At 34.0% G+C, this 14389-nt stretch overlaps 1 protein-coding gene across 1 annotated transcript in view; it reads right to left on the reverse strand.

The window, feature by feature from the left end:
* The window catches only part of sns (nephrin adhesion molecule sticks and stones), a 207634-nt gene that overhangs the window by 9944 nt on the left and 183301 nt on the right, over nt 1–14389 (reverse strand). Inside the window, exons 14-24 of the mRNA XM_089711862.1 lie at nt 13886–14023; nt 12440–12604; nt 10465–10623; nt 8651–8782; nt 8122–8202; nt 7241–7520; nt 6556–6791; nt 5625–5733; nt 5159–5328; nt 3728–3898; nt 2013–2203 (exon numbers count right to left, since the gene is read on the reverse strand). Of these exons, the coding sequence (XP_089567988.1) occupies nt 2013–2203; nt 3728–3898; nt 5159–5328; nt 5625–5733; nt 6556–6791; nt 7241–7520; nt 8122–8202; nt 8651–8782; nt 10465–10623; nt 12440–12604; nt 13886–14023 (1832 nt within the window). The remainder of the gene's footprint in view (nt 1–2012; nt 2204–3727; nt 3899–5158; nt 5329–5624; nt 5734–6555; nt 6792–7240; nt 7521–8121; nt 8203–8650; nt 8783–10464; nt 10624–12439; nt 12605–13885; nt 14024–14389) is intronic.

Genomic DNA, 14389 nt, shown 5'->3' on the forward strand with positions numbered 1-14389 from the left:
TGAATGAAATGTTTAAATCATTGTCGTCAAATATCGTCGAACGTGGAAATACGAATTCAACTTTAGTTTTGAATTAATAATGTTCATAACAAGATATAACAATAGTCCACATTTAGCTATATTTCCACAAATTTAACTGCCTTTCATTGACGAAATTTCAATACATATTGAAAATTCCGGCGATTACGAATAAACATATACAATGACGCCCAAACGCTTAGAAAACATAATATATCTATACTAATATTATAAAGCTGAAGAGTTTGTTTGAACGCGCTAATCTCGGGAACTACTGGTCCGATTTGAAAAATTATTTCGGTGTTACATAGCCCATTTATCGAGGAAGGCAATTGGCTATATAACTAGTCTGGTCATAAGTTCTGTCATTATGTTAGATTTTCAAATTTTTAATGTTTACCGCAAATTTCTTTTTCACGTTCGATTTTTGATTATTTTACGCGTTAAAAAAACGACACACTTTATTAGAATAACGAATTTGTTACATTGTAGTGGACGCATAAAGAAGACAGAGTCGCTGTTCTCGCTCTGCATCGTAGCGGTTACGCGCCAAGAGAAATTTTCAGTTTGATTTAAAATTTACAAATAACACAGAGATTTTTTTATTGCACTATAAATCGATTTAAGTAAGATTCAAGAGTAGAAGATAGGAATAGAAATGGTCTTTGTCGTACGATTTGGACGACAGCAGTGATAAATGCAGTAAAGGTGCGAATAAGGAAAAGTCCGGTCCGAAATCGCAAACAGTTAGCACTGCAGATGTGCCTTAGCAATACCACAGTTAAAAGGGTGTTGAACGAGGACCTAGGACTATGGGCTTATTGTAGAAAAACATCGCATCTTCTTAACACACGCCTGAAGAAATTAAGACTGGATAAATGTCGCGCTTTACTTAAACGATACGCGAGAAAAATGTATCGTGAAATCCTATTTTCAGATGAAAAAATTTTTACAATGGAGGAGTGCTGCAACAAAAAGAATATCAAAGTGTATACCCACAGTAGTGAAGAAGCGTGTCAACGTGTATTTCGAGTCCAACGCGGCCATCACCCCTTATCAGTAATGGTTTTCCTGGGAGTGTCTTATTTTAGCCTAACAGAGGTGTTTTTCTGTGAAAAGGGTGTGAAAATAAGTTCCAATGTTTACTAAAATACGGTCCTAACAAACCTCGTAAAACCTCCTGATCTGACCATGTTAAAAAATCAGCACTGGGTATTCCAGCAGGACTCAGCACCTGCCCACAAAGCCAAGGGTATCCAAAATTGGCTGGCCGCCCATCAGATTGACATCATTCGTTATGAAGATTGGTCATCTTCTAGCCCGGACCTGAATCCTCTGGATTATAAAATCTGGTAATATTTAGAGGAGAGAACCTGCGCTAAATCCTACCCAAATTTGGAGTCACTCAAAGCATCCATTATTAAAGTAGCTGCTGAAATAAACATGGACACGGTGCGTGCTGCGCTAGACGACTGGCCGCGGAGGTTGAAAGCTTGTATCGCAAAACATGGATGCCATTTTGAATAATTTTTATACGAAATTATTAAGTAATATGTAAGCTTTATTGCCACATATAAAACAATAAATATATAAAAGTAACTTTTTGTTTATTCAATAATACATATGTGACAGAACTTACGACCAGACTAGGTATTATCATCACGCTAAAACCAACAGGAGCAGAGCCAAGCGGGTGAAACCGCGGGGCGCAGTTAGTAATATACATATATACCGTTTCTACGTCAGTTTATATATGTATTATAAGCAACTAGCTTTCCGTCCGCGGCTTCGCCCGCGTTTATAAAGAAAAACCTGTTCCCGTAGGATTTCTGGGCTAAAACCTATCCTATGTCCTTTCTCGGGTATCAAAATATCTCTATACCAAATTTCATGCAAATTGATTCAGTAGTTAAGGCGTGATTGAGTGACAGACAGACAGACAGAGTTACTTTCGCATTTATAATATTAGTATGGATTAACAAATACAAACTTACTTGATTCAACATATGCCTATTTGGCATGCTTGGTACTTCAGGTATTGGCGGCGGTTGTCCGTCTCCATCCTGTGAGTATGTCTCAGATTTCTCCGAAACGGATGAAAGGGTCTCTCCAGTCATTGTGTCGTTGTATGATGATGGGGCGTACATTTCGATTGTTGCTGATTTTGACGATTGGCCCGCTTGTTCTGAAAGGTTTTTTATGTGAAAATGATATAATCGTAATGATAGATGATTTTTATTTTAATGTCACGGATAAAACATTTATAGTTAAGTTGATGTGTGAAGTAACAGTTAATTGCTTTTATAGGGTAACCTATTAAAAACTCGAATTTCTATTACTCGAATCTTAAAATCCCGAAAACGGTTGTTAGAACTTTTAAAAGACAGATGTAATGAATGACAACTTTTTAAAATTCCTTTTTTAATTTCCCAGATGAATCAATTTCCAGATACACCAAAACCAGATTTTTAAAAAGTATTTTTTTGTTTCCCGTATTCTCATAATCCAGATATAATTATACCAGATTCTCAGAATACTTTTTTTTGTTTCCCATCGTAACATTTTCCAAATAAACTATTACCAAATTTTCATAATCTTTTTATTGGGTTCCCATATAATCGTATAGCAGATAAACTATTGCCAGATTTTCATAATCTCTTTATTTGGTTCCCATACCATCGTGATTGTACCTTTACTATTGCCTGAAAATAAACATTACCAGTAAGTAAATTGTTTTACTTGCCCATTACAGAAAGGTTTAAGTGTCAAATTCGACTCAGTAGGTTAGGTTAGGTTTGAACTGTGACCCTCACGCACGAGCCGAGCGAGCGAAGCGAGCGTGCCGCGGCAGCGGCCGGCGAGTGCCAGAACCGACTCGCTATTGTTTTACTTGCCTATTACAGAAAGGTTTAAGTGTCAAATTCGACTCAGTAGGTTAGGTTAGGTTCGTGCTGTGACCCCCTGGAAGGATTTCGTTTCGTTTTTCTGGATATCGTTTATTTGAATTTAAAAAATCAAGACATTGTTTGTCTGGATATCAATTAACTGTATTTCAAAAATTTGTGTTTTAAAAATCTGGCTTTCGTGCATATGGATTACGGTCATCTGGATTTTGTGCATTTAGATTTCGTATGTCTGGAACTCATTCGTCTGGATTGTAAAACGTCGTACAAATGAAGAAATGGGCAAATGAAATTCGGAGTTGCGATTATATGGAAAACAAAACTTCGAAATTTAAAATTCGGGGTTATGAAAAAATGTCCAAACGTTTTCGGGATTATGATATTCGGAATATTAAAATTCGAGATTAAGATAGGTAACCCTTTTATAGTTAGTTTGTTTATGTCAAATTATATTTAATCAATTATTACAAAAATTAAGTAACAATTTTTGTTTATGGTTTAATCAAAATATGAAGTCTCACAAAATATTGGCAAAAATTGAATATTGGCAAAAATTGAATATTGGCAAAAATTGATTAAAATAGAGATTTTTTTTACAGTAGTTATCCTTCAGGAATCGAACCCAGGATACCGTCATGATTAAGTTTTGCTAAAGCAAAATAGCATTTAAAATAAAAGAGAGAAATTCACAAGAAAGCATTCTTAGTGATACTAAATAAAATTGCACTCTAAGAACATCTAAAATCCAAAGATTTACCAAAATTGCATTACTACAAGAACGAAATTGTATGTTATAAGCCGCTTACCTTTGAGTCTTCGGGAGCGTCGTTTCCAAACAAAACAAGCGACCAAAGCCGCGTTAATAAGAACTAAAACTACACCAGTAATAGAAACATAAATTACTACGGATTTTGATACATCCGCTGTTTCTACATATTCTGTGGACACTACGTTAAGCTCGCCTACTTCTGATGAAGCTAAAATAAAAAGAAAAAACAAAAAATGAGGCAAAAATAAAAAAAAAACGTGGAGGTGGGAGGTGCTGTAAGTGACGATTTTTTGAAGTGAAACTTGTTTAGACACGTTGAGAAATTTCAAGGTCGCAATGGCAAAAGTCACGTCATGGATTAAGGCGATTTTGGTGTCTTTGAATCTTGCCAAAGAAGTTTCACTTCTGACACGTGTGCTCGCCACACACGCTCTTTGTTTGTGAACGATGAAATAACCAAAAAGATACAAAAAATGCAAAAAAAAAAATTTTTTTTCACAAACATCAAGTACGGTCGCTACATCAAACCTCGAATTCGTTTGTTCGTCCGTCTGTGCAAACAGAAGCCGACCAAAAGTACATTCAAGAGGATAAGTGCCGTGCCCACTATTGTCCCGGTAATAATGAATACCCCGGGCACGTTGTAAGAGTTGTATTCCTCTGAACTTGATTGTACGGACGATGGGAGTACGTCTATGAACAAATTTGGTTTTAACCCAGCCACATAGTTTTTAATAATTATTCTTATACTAGATTTCCGCCCGCGGCTTCGCCCGCGTTTTTAAAGAAAAACATTTTCCCTGCTTTCATAATATTTTAGCCATCTTTTTTTCTCAGTACCTGCACAAAAACCTTTGAAAATTTTATACACTTCTTTTGAGTGATTACTACTTATGAAATCCGCATAGTTCCCGTTCCTGTGGGATTTCCGGAAATAAAAAGTAGCCACCTAACTACGTACCGAATTTCATTGTAAACAGTTCAGTATAGTATATATGCGTGAAAGAGTAACAATAATCCACCCATCCATCGTCATAAAATTTCGCATCTATAATATTAGTAGGATTTGACAAAAACAGTGTTATTATTTTTTTATTTGCTGCTGATTTCACGAAATTTTGACTAGCTTCTTTCGTACTATTTTTAAGTTCGTTCATTCTTAATTTTAATAATCTTTTTAAAAGATTCAGTTACAAGATTATTATAGTACTGTCACACTCAAAGATATTAATTTTATGGTTAGGTAAATAATTTCCAAAAAATACAATTTTAAATTTCTCAAAGAAGTTTAGTTTAATTTAATAAAGAAATATGTTTGTTAGTCGAATATCAGTCTTAACACTGTCATCAAGTAGTATAGGTCATCAGGTAAATATTTATTTAGACCAAAATAATAAACATTTCTGAGTGTGACAGACTTACTTAAGTGTCTTATAAATAGAATAACTTCAAAAATAACTACACTTACTCAATGTAGTCGCCTTAGTGTCATCTGGCCGGTATTTACTTTGTCCAATTTTATTTATGGACATTACAGAAAATACGTAATCTGTATTTCTTTCGAGACCGTGAATAGTGAAAGATGTCGCGTTTCGTGGTGTTACATCTTCATATTTGTATGTTTCGTCGTATATTTTTCTGTAAAAATAAGGTTAATTAATAAAATTATCACCCATTGATAATATTTTGTTCATAACCAATCATCAATCAATCGATCAACCAAACAGTAAAATCGTCTAAATTTATTATGTAAAAGTGGTTATTAAGCAATTTTAATTATATTATTTTATTAATTTATCAAAAATACTTCAACACATTATTATGGTTTCAAGAAAATTACATCAATCAACCAATCAACACAATCAATCACTTACATTCAATCATTCAACACATCATTTTTTCTATCTTAGAGAATTTTTACCACAAAAACTTACCGGAATCGAATCCTGTACCACGAGAACAGGCCACCATCGAACCCGGGCACCCACTCCAGTGTGACCGAGTTATGAGTCACGTTGGTTACAACTACTGATGTTACTGGATCTAAAATATAAAAAATCTTATATATAAAAATGAATCGCAAAATGTGTTGGTAAGCGCATAACTCGAGAACGGCTGAACCGATTTCGATAATTCTTTTTTTATTATATTCCTTGAAGTACGAGGATGGTTCTTATGTAGAGAAAACGTAAATATTATGTACCACGGGCGAAGCCGGAGCGGACCGCTAGTAATTTAATATAGTTTTAAAAGACTAAAAAACATGCTTAAAATCACCATATTTTACTGTCGATCTTTGACAAGTGTACAAAGTTTGAATTAAAATCTGTCAAAGAGGGCCAAAATCCAGTCTAAAGAAGTACTGTAGTACACATAATACAGGTGAAGCTAATAAAAACGTATTAAAAATATGAACTTTAAGTTCGTATATTGTTTGAGACTTCGAAAGAGGTTTAGTTTGGTTTTCTATGGTTTATTTAGATTTAGTGTTCGTGAAGAGGATGGATACGACATTTTAGGAAATAGATAAAAGCTTTGGAAGGTATTCTTACACAAATCAAAGTTATTTTTATAAAAATGTTTCAGAAAAAGACCTGATGCACTATAATTAAGTCGACAAAGCATTACATACATAAATTTATCAATTTAGCTCATATGGACAATTAAACCAAAAATTAAATATTACTAGCATGTCGCCCGCAGCTTCGCCCGCGGGATAAAAACTATCCTGTGTTAATCCAAGTCCTCTATAAGTGTACCAAATTTCATGAAATACGGTTTTGCTGTTTTGGCGTGAAGGAGTAACAAACAAACACACGAAATTTTGTATTTATAATATTACTAGGATTATTATTAAAAACTTACCTGGGGCACTAGTAACATCCAATTTAACCGACATCTCCCCATAACCCAAATGGTTTCTAGCCGCACATTGATATACGCCATAGTCCATAGATGTGACGTCACGCACGAGCAAAACCGACGCAAAAGTTAATGCGTCGATCCGATGGAACTCGGATACGTATTTTGTTGAAGTGTTTGTGGGTAGTTTTATGCCGTTTTTCGACCACGTGAAGTTGGGAGGTGGTACTGATTTGCATCTGTTGAAAATAGTAATAATATAATAAATAACAGGGCTGTATCTCTATAGTGCAGTCATGGGCAGGCTACGGCTGGTGTCCCACAACACAGTAAAGTTCTCGAAAGGGCCTCTGCGTGTTGGATCCGTGTCCCCACGTAAGCCTTCCAAAGGACCGGGTGCCTTCCTTATGATGGTACCCGAGTATTATGGAATTGAGATACATAATAAATAAATATTTTAGGACAATTTTTACACACGGCACAATCTGATCCAATACTAAGCTTTCGCTTGTGTTATGGAAATCAGATGGCTGATAAACATACATATATAATTTTAAATAAATACTTTTATAGATATTATTTAACACCCAAACACAGACACATACAAATAATATTTCATTTTTTAATTTATTTAATTTTAATCAAATCAATTAAAATCTACAACAGTAAAAAATATCAATACACTTACTTGCAAACCAATCGTCCCACTTGTCCAACATTCGTAGCCGACTTCACTATATTCGGCGAAACATCCATTTCCGGTTTGAACGTCATCACCAACGTCACTTCCCGTCTCTCATCACCGATCCCATTGTTCACCACACACGTGTAGTTGCCAACATCATCTCTCGTCACTTTATCGATGATGAGAGTGCTTGTTTGGTTTCTGGTGTCAAATGTGATGGATCGAGATGATAAATCGTAGTCTGGTCGCTCCCATTTTATATGGTCTGGTGATAGCGGGTTACCTGTTGATAAAATTTACGTGTAATAATATTAGTTTAAATTAAAATCTATACTAATATTATAAAGCTGAAGTGTTTGTTTGTTTGTTTGAACGCGCTAATCTCGAGAACTATTGGTGCGATTTGAAAAATTCTTTTGGTGTTGGATAGCCCATTTATCGAGGAAGGTTATAGGCTATATATCATCACGCTAAGACCAACAGGAGTGGAGCCACGGGGGTGAAACCGCGCGGAGCAGCTAGTTAGTTATAATACATATAAGTGGAGTTTCTTGCCGGTTCTTCTCCATAGATACTGCTTACCGAATCGGTGGTAAATGTTAAAAATATATATTGACGTTTCAAAAGTGCTTCATAAATGTTTGAGTTTGAAAAAGTTTGATAAAATGTGAAGTATCAAAATTATGAGTTCGATAGATTGTAAAATGTAATAATGTGAATTATCGAAAAAGTGCACTGAGTTCTTTAAAATTTATCGATTCGGCTACGTAAGAAATGTAATAAAATTTTGAGCTTTTTAGAAGTATTTCGTGGTTTTTATTTCATGTTTTATGTAATCTGTGATATAAATAAAATAATAGTATATGTACTCATATATGACTTACCATTAGCAGCGCAAACCAGTATTGCATCTTCATTAGCACTTGGTACTCCCACTTGATATACTGATTTGATCTCCGCTGCATCTGTTAAACATATTTGTTAATTTACATTTTTATATTAAGAAAGACCTTTTGGTAAAATGTTTGGTAGAATAGATGTTTGATTAATGATTTTTCAATCGTTGGTTAAAACTTATTCGTTGAATAACGTATTAAACTACCATTTCAAAAATGTATACTTCTTGCCCGTATTTGACAGTTTACAGGTGACATTTTAATATTATCGCGTAATACTTTATTGGACGGGTAAGTTTTAACCAAGGATTAAAAATCGGGCCTAAGTTAAATTTTGCTTCCAAACATATTGGAAAATAAAGTTACTAATAAAACTTATTGTTTAATAAAACGCTAAGGAGCGTGTTGTTTCAAAAAACGTTTGGGTACATATCTTAAATATTGTTTGGGTACATATCTTAAAAAACGCTTGGGTACATATTGTTTGACCTTAAAACACAAATGAACAAATACTCACAATGCACAGATACAGTGATGTTTATAACAGCAGCGCCTTGCGAGTTGACAGCTTCACAAGAGTATACGCCAGCGTCATGGCGTGATAGTCGCGTCATGTTCAACATGTTGCCTTCGGAGATTATTCTGTCATCTGTAAGAGATAAGTATTAGATCCAAGAAAAAAGCCAAACTTATAAGACTAACAAAAATATGTTCTATGGAAAGAGACTTACTAACGTCCTAGTAAAGTAAGAAATGAAATACATATAATCGTTAAGTGTGCACAGGCGATTATTCAGTAACTATTGCAGATATCAAAAAACTTTAAACTGATATCGAAAGCCCTTTACCTAATGAGTAAAATGACAATAATAACTTTTTAAAAATAAAACGGGAAATATCCAATAATTTTACACCAAACACCCTGTATAAAGAAGCTTTAAAGTGTGCGAAGCTGGGGCGGATCACTAGTACTAAATTATCTATACTAATATTTTAAAGCTGAAGAGTTTGTTTGTTTGAACGCGCTGATCTCATGAACTACTGGTCCGATTTGAAAAATTCTTGGGGTGTTAGATAGCTCATTTATCGAGGAAGGCTATAGGCTATATATGATCTCGCTAAGACCAACAGGAGCGGAACAATGCGGGTAAAACCACGGGGCACAGCTAGTAATATTGACAAATAAGAAAAACGTACTCCGGTAAACTCGTATAAGAGCGTATACGCACTATGCGGGTAGCCGCATTGCGGGTAGCCGTCCGGCTGACCGCAAGCACAATTATGTACGTAATATTCATTTCTATGCGCACTGCGATGCGGCTACCGCAGACCGCACAGTGCGCATAGAAATGAATATTACGTACATAATTGTGATTGCGGTCAGCCGGACGGCTACCCGCAATGCGGCTACCCGCATAGTGCGTACATACGCTAACACTAAATATTAAATAAATAAATACCACACAACTATTAGGTGACCCATATAGTTTACAAAGCGACTCAACCTACAAACATGTTATATTAAATCGAAATTCCCTGAACTAAAGCCATATAAATTATTATTGAAAATCAAATTATCGAAGCGAATATTAAATATCCTTTCGTATTAGATATTTCAATAATTCCGTTAGATATTAATAGCTTTTGAATCAAGGATTGAGAATGCTCTTGAAAACTATTAAAGAGGTATATATCTATAGTTTATGTCGCCCTGGCTTTGCGCATTATTTTGAACGCTACGTCCGTTCTTATATCTTTATAATTTATATTGATGAAAACTACATGAAAATCTGTTCAGTAGAATTTGAGGTAATCACGAACTAAACATAGTGATGGATCTAAAATAAGAGCAAAAAGCTGATGTAGAAAGCTTTGACGTAGTTTTATAGTATATTACGCCGAATAATAAAGTTAGTTTATTAGAGACCTTATTTTTCAAAAAATAATTTACTATATGCAACTTTACAGAAGTACGTCGAATCAAAGATGGCGCGTAACGGAAAAATGTCACGCGTAACGAAAAAATGTTACACTAAATTTTTTTCCAACCCCGATAAAGAAGTTTCACTTCAAAAAATGTGGTCGTGTACTAGTGTACACACGTTAGAAGTGAAATAGTGAAGTTTAATTTTTTTGTGACTTTATTTTTCAAAAAATAATTTACTATATGCAACTTTACAGAAATACATCGAATCACGCGTGGTAGGGATAACAAAAAGATGGCGCGGAAAAAATGTCACGCGTAACGAAAAAATGTTACACTAAATTTTTTTCCAACCCCGATAAAGTTTCACTTCAATAATTAATGATGTAATTAAATAAAATACTCACTACTCGTAGTATAAGAAGCCTGTGTGATTGGCAGACCATCTTTAGTCCAGGTATAAGCGATACCAGACGGGTTCCCATCAGCTCGAACAGACACTATCAGTTGTTCATTTTCGACACCCACCGCTGTGGTCTGACTCGATTCGTCGAATATTGGCGCGTCTGTTGAAAAAAAGTAATATCACTACATAGTATAGAGTCGGTTTTTCTGTATCTATGTCCCTATGTATGATTAAATCTTTAAAACTACGCAACGGATTTTGATTTCCGCCCGCGGCTTCGCGCGCGTTTTCAAAGGAAAACCCGCATAGTTCGCGTTCGCGTGGGATTTCCGGGAAAAAACCTATCCTATGTGTTAATCCAAGTTACCCTCTATATGTGTGCTTAATTTCATTGTAATCGGTTCAGTAGAATTTGCGTGAAAGAGTAACAAGCAGAAACATATCCTCACAAACTTTCGCATTTATAATATTAGTAAGATTAGGGTTTATACAAAGCGGGCGAAGCCGCGAGAACGTCGCTAGTTATATTATAAACAAAGGTTTCAAATTTTATTTGCAACGAATATACAGACGTGCTGTATAAAATAATATAGTTAAATTATATTATAGAGAAGGTTTAAATTTATGTTGGTAACGAGTACCTAAACTATTAATGCAGCATCGATTAGAAATCAAAGACTTTCACGGGTTTAAATGCGATTTTAATAATTATTATATAATTTTCAGCTATATTTAGTTGAAAATTTTGTTTGTTTGCTTGCTTCAACGCGCTTATATCTGAAACTACTGGTCCGATTTGAATTTTTTTATCTGTTTTCGACAGCCCATTTAATGAAGAGGAAATATTTTATCATGCTATTACTAATATGAGTGGACCGAAGCGGGTTCCACCACGAAGCATATATTAGAAAATGTTTCTGCGAATAACTTTGTAGCAATTCTTAAGGTAAATAGGTATAAGTACTATCGTTATCGATGAATGTATTGAGAAGTAATTTAGGCTAAACCTGGCTTTATCCGAAACATTCAAGTGCACTGGTCTGAACGATTCGATCCCTCTATGTCTCCAATATGGCCGACACACAGTTCAAACTTATAATTCCTTCAGCATTTGGAATGCTTTGAGTCAAATTTCTGCGAATTTCTGGAGATATATGAGATTTTGTCGTGCAATACTGAATTTGGATACTTGCCTATTTTATCAAATATTTAATAAGATGGTACTTTTGGGAATAGCATATAATATATAAATTGCATAATTTAACTTTTATACACTTAAAACTTCGTGTATAATATTCATATTATAAAGGCTATATCTATACTAATATTATAAAGCTGAATAGTTTGTTTGAACACGCTAATCTCAGGAACTACTGTACTGATTTAAAAAATTATTTCGGTGTTAGATAGCCCATTTATGGAGGAAGGCTATAGGCTATATATCATCACGCTAAGACCAACAGAAGCGGAGCCACGCGGGTGAAACCGCGAAGCGCAGCTAGTTATAAATATAACGATGTAAATATCGATCTTGTACCAAAAGAATATATAGTTTAACATGATAACCATGTTTTCCTACATATAATAAACTCAAAGTGTTCTCAATATCATTTAGAAGTTAGAACAAACATAGTTTCTACTACGTCGTAGAATAAAATTTTATTTGTGCAATGGTTATAGGAATTCAGACTTTTTTATATACTGAACCTTATGTTGCAAGAAATAAATATAAAGGGTTTGTTATTTTACCTGATAAACCCTAACAATTTTCGTAAGCAACTTATATTTTGCAACATACTTATCTTAAATCGAAATTTCAACACATATTTAACGTCAGTAATGACTCATTCATTTCAATCCTCAGTTAGGACACATATAACCTCAGTTACAACATCTTAAACCCCAGTCACAAAACCTAAAACCCCGGTTACATTTCTATAAACCGCAGTTAAAACACTTAAACCACAGTTACTCACACAAAACTTTCAGCGTCAAGGCATCATGTACACTCCTCTGTATCGCTTCGTTCATCGCTTGACAAGTGTAAACCGCGCCGTTTAAATCTTTGGTTATGTTTAACTTGAGTTCGATGGTGGATACCGTCCCGCCGTGTAAGCCTTTCTTCATTTTTGTTGGTTGACCTGGCGAAAAAACGTAATATAATACATTAGTTATTTGAATAAGGGCCGATTTTTCAATGCTTGGATAAAACCTAATCGTCGAATAATGTATAAAACTACCATTTTAAAAACGTATTCTAATTGCCCGTATTTGACAGTTTACGTGACATTTTAATATTATCGTGTAATACTTTATTGGACGGATAATTAGTTTTATCCAAGCATTGAAAAATCGGCCCTTATATATTCCTTATTCTTTCAAACATATGTATATGGTTGAAGAATGAACACGAGATAAATACGAATAAAATGAAAAAGAGCTACAAAAGCGAATGTTTAAACTGCACACACGAATATTTGAAATGTCTCTCGTAAATTCAACTTTATCAAGTTGATGATAAAATTCAGAATCAAATAAACGTGACGCTTGAGAGATATATCAAATAGTTGAAAGAAACTTGAAGTGGAAATTAACTTTTACTGCGTTCTTTAATTTCTTTTCTTAACGTTTTTAGTCATCTCCTATTATAGACGTAAAAAAGGCAATGTTTAAAAAGAAATAATCTTCTTATATATAAAAATGAATCGCAAAATGTGTTGGTAAGCGCATAACTCGAGAACGGCTGAACCGATTTCGATAATTCTTTTTTTATTATATTCCTTGAAGTACGAGGATGGTTTTTATGTAGAGAAAACGTAAATATTATGTACCACGGGCGAAGCCGGGGCGGACCGCTAGTTATCTAATATAAATGAGAAGATCGATTTCTTTAAAGTTTATTAAGAAAAGTGTTATACAATCATATTTATTTATAAGTATACTTGATAAAATATCGCAATTATTAAAAGCCAACCCTTTTGACAAATTGTATAAGGAATTTGAACTTAATTATTGACAAAATACATTTTGACATGAAACGAGGTAGTAGTTGAATTGTTATATGTTATTAATTTGAAAGGTATATGAGCACATAACTGTATTTAAATAGGTATGGTGTGCAAAAAAAGTGAATTCATTTATTTACTTATTAATGTTTTTATACATTTTGTTACTTCTGTTTTTAATAATTACGAACATAATATGTACGGTGTTCAAAAAAATTTTTATTCCAGATTATATTCTTTATCACTTTTGGTTTTAGAACTATATCCACATAGTACGGTGTGCAAAAAAACTTTTACTCAATAATAATATTTATACCTACATGGTGTTCACTTTATTAATTATTTATTAGTGTTTTAAATATAATAACGGTGTGCAAAAAAAACTTTTTATTAATTAAATAATGTTTAAATACATACTCTGTACAGGAATCCCATCTCTCCACCAGGACAGTGTGGCCGGTGGGTTACTACTGGCTGCGTCACAGTAGAGCGTCCCTTCGATTCCCGGACGAAGCTCTTCCGGTTCTGCCCGCACTTTCACTGCCTCGGGGGCAACTGAGGGCAAATATATGTATTAATGATGGTGACAATACATTATAAAAATATTAAAAATGATGAAAAATATACGTGTAGGTATTTATGAGAACATAATAATAACAGGAATTGAAGTTTTTACATGTTTAAAGCGGTCACTGTAAGTTGGATATATTGAACAAAAAAAAACAACTGTATACTTAATTATAAGTAAATGTATGAGTTTGTGATATACTTGAACCATGATGGGACTAAATAAGAACTTCTTGTGTAATGTTTTTTTCTCCAACATGTGAAATTATTTTAAAGAAATACTGTTTTTGCTAGCTGTACTATAAATGTATGGATAGCAAAAAAATAATGAAACACCTATATTATTATTATTTA

The sequence above is a fragment of the Colias philodice genome, chromosome 27, assembly GCF_061535455.1.
Source record: "Colias philodice isolate Cphi_HAF_F1 chromosome 27, ilColPhil1 Martin Lab GWU primary, whole genome shotgun sequence".
Taxonomy (NCBI): domain Eukaryota; kingdom Metazoa; phylum Arthropoda; class Insecta; order Lepidoptera; family Pieridae; genus Colias; species Colias philodice.